The sequence below is a fragment of the Rhinatrema bivittatum genome, chromosome 2, assembly GCF_901001135.1.
Source record: "Rhinatrema bivittatum chromosome 2, aRhiBiv1.1, whole genome shotgun sequence".
Lineage (NCBI taxonomy): Eukaryota > Metazoa > Chordata > Amphibia > Gymnophiona > Rhinatrematidae > Rhinatrema > Rhinatrema bivittatum.
Window position 1 is genome coordinate 330,331,006 of NC_042616.1, and position 18,297 is coordinate 330,349,302.

At 43.9% G+C, this 18,297-nt stretch overlaps 1 protein-coding gene and 1 long non-coding RNA gene across 2 annotated transcripts in view; one reads left to right on the top strand and one right to left on the bottom strand.

Moving 5' to 3' along the window:
• The window catches only part of LOC115084645, an 89,336-nt gene extending 77,468 nt beyond the window's left edge, over positions 1 to 11,868 (top strand). The window contains exon 3 of the long non-coding RNA XR_003854620.1: positions 11,660 to 11,868. This is a non-coding gene — a long non-coding RNA (uncharacterized LOC115084645). The remainder of the gene's footprint in view (positions 1 to 11,659) is intronic.
• BBS9 (Bardet-Biedl syndrome 9) overlaps positions 1 to 18,297 on the bottom strand; it is a 1,052,120-nt gene that overhangs the window by 998,547 nt on the left and 35,276 nt on the right. Inside the window, exon 4 of the mRNA XM_029589776.1 lies at positions 4,190 to 4,254. Within this exon, the coding sequence (XP_029445636.1) occupies positions 4,190 to 4,254 (65 nt within the window). The remainder of the gene's footprint in view (positions 1 to 4,189; positions 4,255 to 18,297) is intronic.

Here is an 18,297-nt window from a genome sequence, read left to right on the forward strand (position 1 = left end):
CTTACCAAACAGCAACTTCCCTTTGAAGGGCAATGCCCCGAGGTGAGCCTTGGATAAACCATCCGCCGCCCAGTTGCGCAGCCAAAGGAGACGGCGTGCCGACACCGCTGCCACCATGGACCTAGCTGAAGTGCGTAAAAGATCATGGAGTGCATCGGCCCCATATGCGATAGCTGCTTCCAACCTGTCTGCTTGGGAAGCCTCCTCCGGAGAGAGACCCGCATTCGCCTGCAGTACCTGGGCCCAGCGCAGACTAGCTTGCATAGCGAAGTTCGTGCAAATGGCGGCCCGCACTCCCAGGGCGGAAACCTCAAAAATCTTTTTGAGCTGTACCTCCAACTTTCGGTCTTGAATATCCCGGAGGGCCGTCGCTCCCGTGACAGGGATGGTAGACCTCTTCGTGACAGCGGACACCGCCGAATCCACCTTTGGGAGTCGGAGGAGCTCCAGCGCCTCCTCCGGTAAAGGATAGATTTTATCCATGGCCTTGCTGACTTTCAAACCTAACTCCGGAGTATCCCATTCCTTGAAAAGGATATCCGTGGACGAGAAATGAAAAGGGAAGGCGACCGCCGGTCCTGTGAGGCCGAGCAGAACAGGATCCATATTCGCCTCCTGGCGGACCACCACCGGAGGAGCTTCAATTCCCAATTCTTGGAGAATGGCCGGGATGAGAGGTGCCAGTTCCTCTCTGCGGAATAGCCGCACCACCTTGGGGTCGTCCCCTTCTGCAGCCTGTGCAGCTTTCTCTGCAATGGGCTGTGCAGTACCATCCACTGCTGCCTTCCCGACCCCCGTCAGGGGCTCCTCGGAGGACTCCGTATCATCCCCAGGGGAATCCTCGGGATCCGATTCTTGCGGCACCCCCCTGGGAGGCCGCTTCCCCCGGGACGCACCGTGGGTGATCTCTGCGCCCTTCCTGGCTTTCTTTTTCCGTAGAGGGGACCCGTGGTCGGCCGCACGCGAGCCATTCCCCCGGATGCGTCTGCTGCGCTTGTATCTGAGGACTTTGCGCAGTAACAGCACAAAATCCTCCGAAAATTCACCAGAATCCGAAGAATCACTCTCGGAAGGCCCCCCGGGACCGAAGCCCCTCCGAGGTAACCTCCCCCGCCGTGACACGCTGCGGGGAAAGCGCGGGAGGAAAGGAAGAGGCCCCCACCGTTTCCCGCGAAATTTCCCGGCCGGTGGCCAAGATGGCCGCCACTCCCGCACTAACCGGGAAAAGTTCCTGAGGCCTGTCAGCGGAGCTACCACCGCGCGACGGCGAACGCGCGACCCGGGAACGAGCCCCCCGCGGCGCTACCGAGGGTCCCTCATCACCCGGGACGCAGGCTGAACAAAGGCTGTCCCTTGAGAGACGCGCGCACGCGCCGAGCCGCAGGCCCTGCACTGTGCAGCATGCGGCATGCCGGCGAAAACGCGGGAGGAAAAACGGGGCCGCGCCGAAAAAATTACCACAAAAATTCAAAAAATTCAAAATAAGCAAACGGCGCAATTCAGCGACCTCCCCCCTGCCAACGACGCCCCCCCACCGACTAAAACGGAGCGGCGACGCCAGGCAACAGAGAGCCGCAAAAACAAAAGTAAAACTTTTTTTTTTTTTTTTACAAACAAAAAAACGCTGTCCCTGGTTCTGAAAAGCCCTTATTCCTGCAGGGGTGAGTGAACCAGGCTCCCTGGTGTCACCCCTGACGCTGCCACTAGCTCAGCCGGGTCCTCAACCCTGGCAGCCAGGTCCTCAACCGGGGGAGGGTAGTCCCCTCAGGACCTCTCAACTCCCCTGGGAGGCAGGGCAACCGGGAAAGAATTAAAAAGAAAACCCAATTTAGCTCAAAAAATCAGACCTAACCAAAAACTAACTCAAAAAATCAAACCTGACAAACAACCAGAATCAGGTCAGGCAGGGCTGTGACTGGACCTGCACCATCTACTGGAGACAGAGTAAGACTGAGGGGCTGTGACTGGCACAGGGGCTTATATATGGCTCCGCCCACAAGTTTTAATCTGTCTCCATCTACTGGTGCGGAGTCACAACCCAGGTGTCCTGGACTGATCCTGGTACGTACAGGGAACTGCCCCTAAAGGCTTTTCCCATAGATACAAAATGGGAGAAAAACCTTAATGAGCTAAATCACTGGCAGGACAAGAGTGGAGGAGTGGTGTGAAGGCTCCAGTACAGCCCAACTAAATGAACATGAGGCAGGCAACTTCAAGATGCCACCACATTGTCTTACATTGTTTTTCCTTTCATGCTAGGACGAACACTTTCTTTTACTAAAAAACCCCATTGTCATGTATAATCCCAGGGAGTACACCTTGCCTACTTGTTTGATTGTATAATACCTCCATTTTAAGAGAAGGGGCTTTTTTTTGTTTTTTTTTACCATTTTCTGAATGAATTCTGTGTTTTATTATTCCCATTCCTTCCCTTCTTAAGCCATTACAGAGTTGCTTTATTTTAAGGCTCAGGTAATTCTTCACAGCAAGGTAACACCATCTACTCACCTCCTATAAGAGGTAGCATATGGTCTTCTGGCATGCAGTTAGCTAAATTTGAAACCCACTTACTCAAATTATACATAATTATATAGCTGATTAGCGTTAAAGAAGACCAGAGATCCGTATAGCCCAACCTTCTTTTGATTGCCAAGCAGCTCTCTACATCTAAATGATAATCCAAGAGAGGGAGAAAAAAATATACATTGTGCATCTGGAGATTCTTTGCCGATTTGAGAACCACAGGTTTATTTAACCATTATGCATATTAAAATCCTTCTCCTAACACAAAATCAAATCACTCCTACAACACTAACAACCAAGGTCTGCTTAATACCTCAGCTGGTAGGTAACATATTGGTGCCTCCAGTTTTGTGTTAATTAGCAAGTGACTTATGTTTTTGGGGACACTATATTATTTTGTATATATAACTAAACCTCACACAACTTATAACTAATTACTTGTTTAATTAACATGGAAACTTTTGCTATTTTCAGTTACTTTTTTGTTAAAAAGACACATTTCATGCGATTTAATCTTTCTAAAACTGAAGCACACGTGTAATTGGTGAAGGAAAAGCACCATTTTTGAAACAGCTGCTCCTTTAAATCTTAAATCTCAAAAAAGCTCTTCAGAAACTAGTTGCGTTAGTTTCTGGGTCTTCCTATTAATAAAGATACACTGAGAATTCTGGGTATTTACAAATTTGTAAATACCTCTTCCAGTTCCAAGTTAATTTTCCCTGTTTTTTGTAACTTTCTCACATCCTTTTCTGATTCCCTGTATTTAAAGTTCAAGGTTTTATTGAGAATATTGTTATTACGCTACGTTATGCCTTTCACACTTTGTTAATTGTAAACCGGGTTGATGTGATGCCTGTCATGAAACTCGGTATAACAAAAACAATAAATAAATAAATAAATAAATAAATAAATATCACAAAATGGGCAAAATGCCCTGTACCGGTAGATGTAAAGTTATGCTCATTGGGCATTTTGGATGAATATATGCCAGAGCAAATTTGTTAGTATTTGTACGGAAAGCAAGTTGTATGATTAAAAAAAAAAGTGTATATTATTGCAATGGAGAAGTGGTAGTTCTCCTACCCGGGAGATGTAGCTCAGTTGTATGCATAGTCTATTGCTTATGGAAATATTAACTGTGCTTAAAAGTAATATACAAAGACATCAGAAGTTTCTAAAAATGTGGGATTCATATCTGAAATCACTTTCTACCAGAATCTGCAGTCTGATTGTGAATACATTAAGAATATAAAAACCATCAGTTGGGGTGGTTCAGTTGGAGAGGGGGGACAAAAAAAAAAAAACAGGCTGAAGGTGAACTAAGGATGTTTTTAAGGGGCTCATCTATGTTCAGTTGATGTGGCTCTCGTTGTGTTTTACAATGATAATGTTTATAATTAGAGAGTTGGTTATACTCTGTTAAATCCTTCTGCTTAAACAGAACTTTCCTAAAAAGCCATCCATCTCCCAAGGAAGCCAGGATTATCTTTTTTGTACCCTCTCTTTGCTCTTACAAGCAGGGAGAGGCCAAAATTCCAGAGGGTATTTTCATACCTTGAGGGATGCAATGGAATTCAACCCCTGTAGCCTGCTCCCTGATTCCCAGCCACAGAGCAAATAAACAATTTGCATAATCTAATACACAGATAGATAAGAGGCTGATTACCTGAGACAGCATACACACCGAGCTTTCTAGGGTGCAACACAGCCAGATGAAACAGTTCTGTTCCACTGCCAAACGAAAGGAGAACAAACTCTGAAAATGTGTTTCAACACTGAACCTCAAAAATGGTCTACAATCAATAAATTAACCAAATATTGTTAACATTTGTATATTTTTCATTTTTCATTCTTATATCCTGCAAATCTAGTAACACCAATCAGGGTGGATTTCAGTATAAACATGCTATCACTCGGTTTTAAAGTCTCACAAAGATGAGAGAACATAGTAGAAATTTCATCTTTGTGAGACTTTCCTCGCTCCAAATGATGTCAAATATTCACCAAGGTGTACTGTGCTGTTCATACATCTCACTTTACATGAGAAACTGGCCCCTAAACCCTAAATCACCACCAACACCTCACCTCAACCTATTAGATAGCCTTCCTATAGAGATATAAAGTTGCACACTATGAGGCCCTCCCCAGAGGCTCTCTCCCTCCACTCACTCGCTACTCTGCCCTTCTCAAGCCCAGAAATGGCCAAAATACAATTCAAAAAAAGTTATTGCGAATTGCATTCTGGCCATTTCAGGCATATCACACAGCCTAAAGCCAGGAAAAAAGGTGTAGTTATTTCCGGCGTTAAAACCGTGTGATAGCATGTGTTATGTTATCGCATGGTGCGATACTGCCCCTCATTTTACTAAATCCCGCCCAAACTCCTCCCTGACCCCGCCCCTCCAAAAATTTGCATTTGCACCCTGCATTATTGTTCTTAATGCATGTGTTATGGCTTTAACGAGTGTGTTAACACATTATCGTGTGCGTTAACGCCATAACACATTTTGATGAACGACCCTATAAGTTAGCCGCATAACTTCAGACCTTCTGAGAAGCAGGTCTAAAGTCATGCGGACCCCTGTGGCCTGATAGCTTTACACTTAACCAGCTATATACAATAGGACATAGCCGGTTAAGTTAGGAGGATTACAAAACTAAAAAAAAAAATTAAAAACCCACAAATTTTGGGCAGCAGACCTAAAACTGTCTCCCCCCCTCCCTCCCAGCCAAACTGCAAAAGCCCTGCGGGGCCAAACTTGCCAACTCCTCCCCAAACCGATCCCATTTAAGAGAGTAAAAAATATCAGGGCCGCAAGACCAATGGCAGCTATTCCCCCTTTCTCCACCCCCTTCCTTGCCGTATTTTAAATGTAAGGATCGTGGGACCTGCCCCCCCCCCCCCCCCAGCCCTTTCCCTACAACCCTTCCACCCCTCCCCCGGTAACTTTATTAGTTTTATTTCTTCACTCGGATCACAGTAGTGTGCTCTCGCGATCCAGGCCGGGCGCGTCTGACATTGCTAGGCTAATATGTTATAAAGAACATTGTCATCATTTTACACTGCATCAGTACAAGAATTGTTGGAAACCAAGTCAGCTTTTGATGTGTTTTTACTGTATAGTAACATTAATGCTTGTCAGTGTTATCATTACTGCTGTACACAAGACGTTTAACTGAGATGTAAGGGAATCCATTGCAAAGGCCTAGAAAGTAATCTCCCAGTGTGTCGCCAAGAACACACAGGTGTGTCGCCACACTTCCCGTACCCCTGCTGACCAGCTGCTCCCCCTCCCGAGCAAAATAGGTCCTCCGCCCGGGCTTAAAATGCTGACAGCCCTGGCGGAACGCAGCAGGACAGCTGGAGTCAACGGCACCGGCATGGTCTCTTCTTACCACCACCACCCCCCCCCCCATGGCCCAGAAGAGGAAGTGAGCAACGGGTGCGTGCGTGGGAAGAAGAGACCATGCTAGTGCAGGCAGCGTCGGCCCGAAGAAAAGAAGAGAGGCGCGGCCTGAGGAATGAGCTGCGCGGCTCGGAGAAAAACAAAGAACATCGTCTGCTGCCTTTAGGGTTAGACGTGGAGGAGGCTGCTGCTGCCACTAGTTCGGGGGAGGGGGGAGAGTGAGTGAATGAGCAAGCATGTGTGTGTGTGTGTGTGTGGGGGGGGGGGGTGGGTGTGTCTGAGAGACTGTACATGTGAAAGAGAGTATGTGTGTGATTGAGAGCTGGTTTAGGTGAGGGAGCATGTGAGTATGTGATTGAGAGCCTGTGTGTAAATGAGAGAAAGAGAGAGCATGTGTGTCTGTGTGTGACTGAGAGCTGGTTTAGGTATAGGAGCATGTGAGTATGTGATTGAGAGCCTGTGTGTAAATGAGAGAAAGAGAGAGCATGTGTGTCTTTGTGTGATTGAGAGCTGGTTTAGGTGAGAGAGCATGTGAGTATGTGATTGAGAGCATGTGTATCTGTGTGTGATTGAAAGCTGGTTTAGGTGAGGAAGCATGTGAGTATGTGAGAGCCTGTGTGTATATGAGAGAAAGAGAGAGAGAGCATGTTTGTAAGCATGTGAATGAGAGTCTGTGTGTGAGAGAAAGAGAGAGCATGTGTGTCTGTGTGTGATTGAGAGCTGGTTTAGGTGTAGGAGCATGTGAGTATGTGATTGAGAACCCGTGTGTAAATGAGAGAAAGAGAGAGAGCATGTGTGTCTTTGTGTGATTGAGAGCTGGTTTAGGTGAGGAAGCATGTGAGTATGTGAGAGCCTGTGTGTAAATGAGAGAAAGAGAGAGAGCATGTTTGTAAGCATGTGAATGAGAGTCTGTGTGTGAGAGAAAGAGAGAGCATGTGTGCCTATGTGTGATTGAAAGCTGGTTTAGGTGAGGGAGCCTGTGTGTAAATGAGAGAAAGAGAGAGAGCATGTTTGTAAGCATGCGAATGAGAGTCATTGTGTGAGAGAAAAAGACAGCATGTATGTGTGTGATTGAAAGCCTGTGTGTGTAAGCCTGAAAATATAGACAGCATGTGTGTAAATGTGTAATTAAGAGCCTATATAAGTGAGAGAGAAAAAAGCACGTGTATATGTGAGTCACTGAGAGCCAGTGTGTGAGAGAGGAGAAAATTGCAAGAAACCATCCCTCCTCCTGCTAATTCAAAACAATCTCAGGGCACCTGGATATCAAACGTTCCCAGGTATGCAGAGCAAAACATTTTTTATATCCTTAATATTTTTCATTACTGGGTCTTTGTGTCTGCTAATTTGAAATATTTTATTGGTATCTAGAAATTTTTTATATGAGTTTTTAATTATTGGATATTTCATTCATCCACAGTTTTGAAAAAATCTGATCTTTTTGTTAGTGTGGTTTTACTGCTACTGATTTTATATTTCTTGATTTGTTTTATAAGGATGTGTGATGTTTCTTTTTATCCTTTGTTGCACTACATACAGAGACTCTGGCTTATTGCGGTTTCCAATTCAGTTTTTGGCTGCATGCTTCTAGTTATGTGTTTTGGTCTCTTTATTCTTTGTTAGGTGAGGATCAGCACATGTGATTCAGTTGAGGTTTTTTGCTGGCGTGTAGTTTCTGTGTAGGGCTCAATAGCAGCCTGACTTGGTCCGTTTTCCTAATAGGAGATGTATTGGTGTCTGGTATAATATTTTCAGTGTTGCCTTTTCTTAGGTAAGGTGGTTCCTGTTAAGTGCTGGAAATTGGTGTGGGATGTTTACTGTTTATGGAATTTCTGTTCAGACAGAATATGTATCTTTTCCTTGTGTCATTCTTAACAATAAAAATAATACTGGACCTTTATTTTTTATTTCTGTCGTAAATTGTAATGAGCAGTGTGTCACACATGTGAGCGTGGTCTGTCAGGTGTGTTACGATGGGAAAAAAGGTTGAGAACCACTGTTCTAGGGTAATGATTCAGATGAACTAAACCAAATCACGGTGAACCTGGAAGATGTAGTAGACCAGATTCACAAACTGAAGAGTAGTAAATCAGCTGGACTAAATGGTGTACACCCCAGGATTCTGAAAGAACTAAAAAATAAAATTTCAAAACTATTTATTAATTTGTAATCTACCATTAAAATCATCCGTTGTACCTGAAGACTAGAAGATGGCCAATGTAACCCAGATATTTAAAAAGGACTCGGGGCAGGGGGATCTGGGAAACTATAGCCCAGTGAGCCTGACTTCAGTGCCAGGAAAAATCAACTGTTATAAAGAATAAAATCACAAAACATTTAGATAGACATGGTTTAAAGGGACACAGCCAGCATGGATTTACCCAAGGGAAGTCTTGCCTCACAAATCTACATTTTTTTGAAGGCGTGAATAAACATGTGGATGAAGGTGAACCAGTAGATATGGTGTATTTGGATTTTCAGGTGTCCCTCCTGAGAGGCTTCTAATAAAACTAAAAAGTCATGGGATAGGAGGCGATGTCCTTTTCTGGATTAAAAGACAGGAAACAGAGAGTAGGATTAAATGGTCTGTCTTCACAGTGGAAAAAGGTAAACAGTGGAGCATCTAAGAAATCTGTGCTTGGACTGGTGCTTTTTAATGTATTTATGAATGAGCTAGAAAGGGGTATGATTAGTGAAGTGATCAAATTCTCAGATGACAATTATTCATAGTTAAACCACAAGCAGATTGTGATAAATTGCATGAGGACCTTGTGAGACAGAAGACTAGGCATCCAAATGGCAAATTAAATTTAATGTGGACAACTGCAAGGTGATGCATAAAGGGAAAAATTGCCCTTGCTGTAGTTACATAAAGTCAGGCTCCAAATTACGAGTTATCACTAAGGAAAAAGATCTGGGAGTCATAGAGGATAATACATTATAATAGTCAGCTCAGTATATTGTGGCAGTCAAAAAAGCAAACAGAATGTTAGGAATTATAAGGAAGGGAATGGCAAATAAAACAGAGGATGTCATAATGTTTCTATATCGCTCCATGGTGAATCTGCACCTTGAATATTTTATGGAATTCTGATCACCATATCTCAAAAAAAGATACAGTGCAGAGAAGGGCAACCAAAATTATAAGGGGCATAGAACAGCTGCCCTATGAGGAAAGGCTAAAGAAGTTTGGAGAAGAGACAAATGAGGGGGGATATGATAGAAGTCTACAAAATCATGAAAGGACTTGAACAGGTTAATGTAAATCTGTTATTTACTCTCTCAGATAATAGAAGGACTGGGGGCACTCCATGAAGTTAGCAAGTAGCTCATTTAAAACGAATCAAAGAAAATTCTTTTTCACTCAGCGCAAAGTTAAGCTCTGGAATTCATTGCCAGAGGATGTGGTTACAGCAGTGAGTGTAACTGGGTTTAAAAAAGAGTTTGGATAAGTTCCTAGAGGAAAAATCCATAAACTGCTATTACCGTATTTTTCGCTCCATAAGACGCACTTTTTTTCCCCCAAAGGTGGGGGGAAAATGTATGTGCGTCTTATGGAGCGAATATAAAAAAAAACCAAACAAAAATCTAACAAACACCCCCCCCCCCGACTCCCCCAAGACCTGCCGACTTAATTTCCTACAACCCCCCCCCCCCCAAGACCTGAAATTAATTTCCTGCAACCCCCCAAGACCTGCCAAACGTCCCTGGTGGTCCAGCGGGGGTCCGGGAATGATCTCCTGGGCGCGGGCCATCGGCTGCCAGTAAACAAAATGGCGCCGACGGCCCTATGCCCTCACTATGTCACTGAAAACCGACCGCTGCTATTGGTCGGTCTCAGTGACATAGTGAGGGCATAGGGCCGTCGGCGCCATTTTGTTTACTGGCAGCCGACGGCCCTATGCCCTCACTATGTCACTGAGACCGATCGCTGCTATTGGTCGGTATCAGTGACATAGTGAGGGCATAGGGCCGTCAGCTGCCAGTAAACAAAATGGCGCCGACGGCCCTATGCCCTCACTATGTCACTGAGACCGACCAATAGCAGCGGTCGGTCTCAGTGACATAGTGAGGGCATAGGGCCGTCGGCGCCATTTTGTTTACTGGCAGCCGACGGCTCACGCCCAGGAGATCGTTCCCGGACCGCTCCTGGACCCCCGCTGGACCACCAGGGACGTTTGGCAGGTCTTGGGGGGGTCAGGAGGGTGGGGGGTTGCAGGAAATTAATTCGGCAGGTCTTGGGGGGGTCAGGAGGGTGGGGGGTTGCAGGAAATTAATTCGGCAGGTCTTGGGGGGGGTCAGGGGGGTGGAGGTTGTTAATTTAAAGGGTTGGGATGGGGGGGGGGGTTTTGGGGGTTCCCACAGAAAGAAAAATTTTCTGATCTGGGGAGTGGACCGAAATGGCCCTCCCCAGACCCGAAAACAAAATGGGGAGAAAAAAAAAACCTATGCACTCCCCTAATTTGCTCCATAAGACGCCCAGACGCAGAGCCGGTTTAGCACAATTTTTTTTTTTTTTAAATTTTCCCCCTCTGAATCCTAGGTGCGTCTTATGGTCAGGTGCGTCTTATGGAGCGAAAAATACGGTAATTAATACGCAATAGTAGCTTGAGATCTATTTAATGTTTGGGTACTTGTCAGGTACTGGTGCCTTGGATTGGCCACTGTTGGAAACAGGATGCTAGGCTTGATGGATCCTTTGTCTGACCCAGTAAGGCGTATCTTATGTTCTTATGTACATGATACAGACTTTTGGGGCTGGATTAATTTCGTAACTGCAAGTAGCATCATCTTTTTCAGGATACAAAAGAAAAACTAAATGGTACTAGAAAAACCTCATTTTTACCACTGCTGCATGTGAACGGCCTAATGTAATCAATATTTGTGATTTATTATATACCCATCTAGCTGCAACTATTTGTCAGGAGATATGAATAGATTTTCACAGAGACCTTGGGGGACAAGAACTGATTGCTTTCAGCACTAAGGTTGTGTATATACAACCTAGAATGTTAACTCACTTATTTAAAAGAAAAATAATTCCAGGTACCAAAAATGCTTATTCTGTACTTTTACAATTAAATTTAAACAGGTCCACCTGTAATCTTTTTTTAGCACATTTAAAAAAGTATGAAAAGCATTAATTCTGCTGATGTGAGTGAGCATCTCTGCCTGTCTCAGGAATTGTCCAGATCAAGGTGCAATGAAATGCACTTTAATAAACTTCTAAATTTGTCAGCCATGCCGGTTTCTCTCTGTTCAACTGTGGTACTTGCAATCTCAGCATGCATGGGGCACAATTTGAGGGGTTTTTGGCCAGCTATTTCCTCCTTTCTCTTCTGGCCCAGTGCTGGAATTCTGCTGCCATAACCCTTCATTTACAAGCACCCTCCTTCTCTCACTTTTCCTAGTCTGGACACTGCAACAACAATCCTGAGGGCAGGAGCCAAGTGCCAGGGGTCCCTCCACAACTGTGCATCAGGGGCTCCAATTCTGGCCACCAGATGTCGCCCCCAAAAAGGACTCACTCCTCCCACCAGTGGTTGTAAACTCTGTGGCCTCCCCAGTGAGCATGAGGGCACAGTGAAACCTGCACTGCCATTGCTTACTGCCTTGTGTGTTCATAATGCTGATTTCAACAAAATTATGGTATTACATTTTTCTCAACTATTTTACAAACATTTTTTAGTGAACTTTAATAAACATTGTGACCTGTTTCATTTATTCAGATACACAGAAAAAGAAGAGGGCGTGAAGAAGAGATGTCAGAAAGTAATGAATTAATACAACTTTTACATGAGTATGTGGAACAGCAAATGTATTGACACTTGCTTTATCACAACCTGTGCTCAGCACACCTCGAGCATAAGGTGAATAGATATTTGATCGACTCAGCCCATGCATTGGGAGAACAACTAAAATCTTAACAATGAATCTATTCCCATGTAAGCACTCTATCTCCTGTGATTTCTTTGTTGCATGCGATGGTGGATTCTCATTTAATCTAGTTTCTGTACAGCCAAATATACCCCTAAAACTGGTGTTCAGTCAAACAAATTGCTCATCAAGCCTTCTCCCATCTCTGATGGATGCAGAGTGCCCATGCTAGTAGTGGCAGTGCAACTGAACCACTCCATTGAGAGATACAGGGGAATCTTTTCCTGTAGTCATTTCAAAAATTCTATTACAAATTTTATTCTAAAAGTATCTTCAATTATTTATTTATTTATTTATTTATTTATTTAAAGGTTTTTCTATACCGAGGTATGGCTAAGTGCCTTCACCCCGGTTTACATGTACAACAACCAAATACATTTGACAGTAGAAATTTAACATTTAACAGTTTAACATTTAACAGATTAACATTGGGCAGTAGCTGAGTCAAATAAAAAAAACTTGTTGCAATAACTCGTAGCATTTTGAACAGGGTCTGTCAGATTGGTCAACGAGGTAAAAAAGGAAAGTAATATTGTAAAAAGCACTAATTATCGAAAAAATCTTGTTTATAGTGACAGGAGTCATAGTTTAAGGGGTGAAATTATCAACCAGGGGAGGTAAAGGTAAGTCTCAGAGTTACATATATTTGATAAATTCAAAGTGATCAGTGACATGATCTGTGAACTTAACCAATACCGTCTTTGAATGTTTGGCTGAAAATCCAAGTTTTGAGCTCTTTTTTTCAAAGATTTAGTGTTACTTTGTGAGCTCAGTTTTTGTGGTAGTGAGTTCCATAAATTTGGACCAGCGATAGAAATGGCTCGATTTCTTGTTGTGGAAAGTTTAGCTAATGGGAGTGATGGTATTACAAGATTTAGATTACTTGCTGTACTGGTTGTCCGTTGTGTTCTGTGAAGCTTTATGATATTGTCAAGGGCTGTGTTATCTGCCTTGTATATTGCATTATGAAGAATTGCTAAGATCTTGAATTCAATTCTTTTTTTCAACTGGAAGCCAGTGTAGGCTCTTGAGTACGGGGGTGATGTGGTCTGATTTCTTCCTGCCTGTCAGTACTCTAGCTGTGGCATTTTGTAGTAGTTGTAGAGGTTTTAAGGCTGCTTTAGGTAGTCCTATCAGTAGTGAGTTGCAATAGTCTAATTAGTTTCCCAGGTATTTTATAATAAGATAGTAGGTGATGCCAACATGTCTTATGGTCTAAGATCCTCACCTCCCTCAGGTTTGGCTTATTGGAACCATATATCCTACATTCTCATAACCTAATCTGCATGTGTTGATAGCCTTAAAACAGTAAGATACACTAGCAGCAATACCTAATAATGTTTTTGCCCCATCTTTCTAGAATGTATTGCCCGAAGATGTGTTTAGGGCAGTTAGCTTAGCTGGGTTTTAAAAAAGGTTTGGATAAGTTCCTGGAGGGAAAATCCATAAACTACTATTAATCAAGGTGATTTAGGGAATAGTCACTGCTTATTACTGGCATTAGTTGCATGGAATCTAATGTTTGAGTGCTTGCCAAGTATTTGTAATCTGGAATGGCCACTGTTGAAAACAGGATGCTGGGCTTGATGGATGCTTGGTCTGCTGCGGTATGGCAACTTCCTATGATTATAGAGAAGAAAACAGTAGCCCTGGTCCACTGCTTTAACTGATTAACCTTTGCAAAATAAGAGAACCAGCAGAGGGAGCCACTACACTTCTGTTAATGGTAAAAATCTGATTGGAAAGTAAGCAGATCAAGATCATTTTAGGTTTACATTCATTCAAAGAAACTATGCTCCACCAACATCAGATTCACAATAATAATTCTAAACTATCCGTTATGGGCACATATCAACCAATGTATGAAACTCATAACAAAATGGTTTACATTTCTTAAACTCAGAAGCACTTTACTAAAATTGCAGCAACGCATTTATTATTTGGTAAACATCTCATTTTAGTCTGGCATTACTGCAGCTGCACATATAAATGTGCTAATGCACACGCTAATTATTAACATGGAGCTGATTAGACATTCTCACAGTATACTAAGCTGCAATTAAAAATGCCACCTCACCTATTTCCTGACAAAATCCACTAGTTGGCTTCACTCACAATGTATGCCTTCAGTGGGCTGATGTTCATTGGCTGAAATGTACAAGTCACAATCCCAGCAAATTGTGATCAAAACCTTGATGGAAGCATCCTGTGCAGGACGACTTAACTTCAGTAAGAATTCCAGAGGAACAGGCCTAGCGTTGATAGTGACGGTGGGGGCTTGCTAATACTGCATCTTCCCGCCTTTATGGATATTTGTATTGCAATTTCATTCCACTGTATGTGCAATTAGCAGGTATTCTGTCCATTCATGTCACAAAACGAGCAAAGCTGCTTGTCTATAAGGAGAAATTACTACTTACCTGAGGATTTCCTTTCCTCTAATGAGGGCAGGCCAATTCCCACCAGTGGGTTATGCACCTCTGCCAGCAGATGGAGACAGACTAAGAAGCCGGAAAAGTCAAACTGTGGACAAACTGATTAAACTCAAATATGATTATTAACAATCACTCACTCATACTTCCAAGCAATAGGGAACAGTGAGCTCAGCCGAAAGAATAAACTTAATCACTAAATTAAGTGGCTGGATAAGCCACTTACCAGAATTCAAATGAATAGCAGGAACAACAACTGCAAAGTCCACACTGAAAAAGCGAAGCAAAGGTAAAAATGCAGCAGCCGAGGGTGGGTCAGGAATTGGCCTACCCTCGTTAGAGGAAAGGAAATTATCAGATAGCTACTAATTTCTCCTTCCTCTGCATTCAGACAGGTCAATCCCCACCAGACAGATGTGCCAAAGTTACTCTCAAACAGGGTAAGAGGCTGTCCGTGGTCCAGTCAACAACACTTGCGTGAATGTGGTATCCTCCTGAGCCTGAACATCCAAGCGGTAATGCTTGGGTAAGGTGTGCAATGACAATTACATCACTGCTCAGCAAATCTCAATAGGCGACAATAATTATTAATCAAAGTTCTGCCCACGATACCGGCTGAGCCCACGTGGATTATGTCTAACCTGCTTCAGTAAAGGAATCTCTGCAGCCACAAAGGCTGCAGAGATTCCTTTACTGAAGCAGGTTAGAAGCGCGTCACAGGAGCACCCTGTTTGCCCCCACCATGCAGCACAAACAAGCGATCAGACTTCCGGACAGATTTAGTAACCTCCAAGTACCACAGCAAATGTCGCTTAACATCCAAGGTATGAAAAAGACGATACTCATTTCATCTCTGTCCCTGTCCAAGGTAGATAGGGAAATGGACTGATTCAAATTAAACTCCCAAACCTACTTTTGGCTAAAAATAGGGAAGAGTTCAAAGCTGTACCGCTCCTGGAGTCGTATGCAGAAAGAGCTCATGGCAAGAAAGGGCCTGCAATTAGGAAACCTGACATGCAGAACAGATCATCACCAGAAAAACTATATTCAAGGTAAGCAGCCGCAAGGAAAGACCAACAGCGGCTGAAAGGACAGAACAGCCAAAAATTCCAGGACCAGATTAAGGTCCCACCGAGGCACCAGAAGCTGCAAACGAGAACGAAGATATTTAACGCCCTTCAAGAACCGGGACACTTTGGGATGGGAATACAAAGGCCCATTATTGACTTGCCCCCTATAACAAGTGAGGGCTGCCACTTGAACCTTCAAGGTGTTAAGGGCCAGACATTTACGCAATTCATCCTGTAAGAACTCCAAAATTAAGGGAATACCTACTTTGAGAGGCTGAGAATTTCTTTCAGAACACCATGCCTTGAAAACTCTCCAAACTCTAACATAAGCCAGAGATGTGAACATTTCTTGGCCCAAAGCAAAGTGGAAATCACGGCAGGCAAATAATCACGTTTCAACAACCTAGACCTCTCAATGGCCAAACTGTAATAAAATCAACCCAGATCATTGTGTAGAATTGGTCTTTGCCACAACATCTTTCCAAGGCGATAGCCTAAGTCAGAGCTTTCCAAACTTGTCATGTTGGTGACACACTTTTTAAACAAACAATTTCATGACACAGTTATTCAGTCTACTAGCAAACCAGAGGTTAAAGGTTAAACGAACAAAACGTATTTCGACAATTTATATATGTTTCTTTAAATATATACATACATTTTTGTGGATTACATAATGTTACATCCACACTGACCCCCAGGCAGTTCCCATTCATTCTCACACCGCTCCCTCCCCACCCCCTAGGCATGCACACATTCATTCTCACACACACACACAAACACACACAGACCCCCAGGCAGGCACCAATTTATTCTCACACACACACATACACCACACACAGGCAGGCACCTATTCTCACACAGACAGACCCCAGGAAGACACCCATTCATTCTCATACACAGACACACCCTCAGGCAGGCACCCATGCATTCACACACATACACCCCCAGGCAGACTCCCATTCATACACATGCACACACTAAAGGCAGACCCCCTCTCTTTCTTTTGCCAGCAACTTCAGAGCCTCTCTCATTCCTCTGCTCCTGCTGTCACTGCTGCCGCATGGCTATTGGGGAGGTATTGACTGCTGTTACTAGCACTGAAGCCCGTTCTCCTGCCTCCTCTGTGCAGGTCCCGCGGTATTAAATAGTTGCAGGCTTCCACTTCCTCCATGCCGATCTCGTACATTGTGAGATCGGCATAGAGAAAGTGCTACTCTTGCACATTCCCAAAGATTACATGTGCCAATCACTAAAAAGTAATTTTTTTTACCTTTGCTGTCTGATCTTAGTTTTCTAATCGGTTGGTCACAGGCTTTTTTTTCCACCTTTCCTTTCTTGTTTTTTTTGCCAATTCCTTTTACAGGGGGGTTTTTTTTTTCTGTTTCTTTTCTCTCCATCTATCTTCTTCCCTCAAACACACAATCAGGTTCTCATTCTCACAGCGGCCCTACTATCGAGTTTCCTCTTCTTCTCGGGCCACCGCAACGTGGGATATGCGGTGGCCCATTAACGCTGCTCTTCTTCTGTACATGACAGATGCTCCTCCTCTTTCCTGCCCACGCGGCTCCGGTACTGTTTTTCTTCCGGGGCTGTGCAGGCAAGAAGGAGGAGGAGCGAACGTGACCCTTTTCTTCAGGCCGTGGTGAGGTAAGCTCCACCACGGCCCCGCCAATCTTCCTGCTGTAGTTCCCCAATTCCGCCGGCCCTGCTGCTATATGGACTGGGCAACACACCTTCACACTGCAGGCGACACACTAACATGTCGCAACACACAGTTTAGAAAGCTCTGGCCTAAGGGGACGGCCCACCAGCAGTCTCTGCAGATTGGCATACCACAGCCTCTGGGGCCAATCCGGAGCAACGAAAAGGATGGTGTCTGCTTGACTTGCAACCTTCCAAACAATCCTGCTCCTGCTAACAATGGCTTCTTACCCATTCCATCACCCAAATTAGCACACTTAAATTCAGTGCGTGAGAGAGCACTTTCCATTGCTGGCCCACTGTTGTGGAATTCCCTTCCACAAGAGCTACGACTTCAGCCAAACATGCAAGCCTTTAAAAAAGGCATAAAAACTTGGCTTTTTCAACAGGCCTTCCCTTAAGAATAGCTTTATATTTAATTCTTAAATCTTCTATTTTACAATTAATTTAGTTTCCTTTAGGCTTTAAGATTTAAGAAATGTTATTTGTATTTTACCTTATTTTATTTGTATTTTATTTATTTCTAACGAATGTTGTATCTTTTATCGCTGTTTTATATGCTTTCATCACATTTATAATTGAATAGTATCTCTTTTAATTGAATGTTTTTTAATGCCTACAATGGGGCATGATTAGTTAATTGTACACCGATGTGATATTTAACTTTGAACGTCTGTATAAAAAATAAATAAATAAATACATCCTGTCTATCAGAGCAGGAAGGCATACAGCTGGCTGCCCCTCAGCCACTCCTGAATGAAAGCATTGATGCCCAGCGCTTTTGGGTCCCACCTGTGACTGAAAACTGCGGAACCTTTGCATTTTCAGAGGAAGCCATCAAGTCTAGATACAGGCAGCCCCAGTGCTCCACATTGAGCTGAACGACTTCATCCGCAACTCCCACTCTCCTGAGTCCAAGTTCCTCCTGCAGAGAAAATTGGCTCTGACATTGTCCTTTCCAGCAATGAGAGGCAGACATGCCTAGCGCATCTCTCTCTTCCGACACCTGTAGACTCTTGGTTCTGCCCTGATAATTGATATAGGCCACCATCATCGCATTGTCTGACATTCTCTGAACCACCCTAGCCTCTATGCACTCAGCAAACTGTAATCACGCTAGGCGATCCACCCGAGCTTCCAACCAGTTGATGCTCCACTGCCGCTCCTCCACATTCCAGCAACCTTGCACCATCAACTTCGGACAGTGAGCCCCCCAACCCAGTAGGC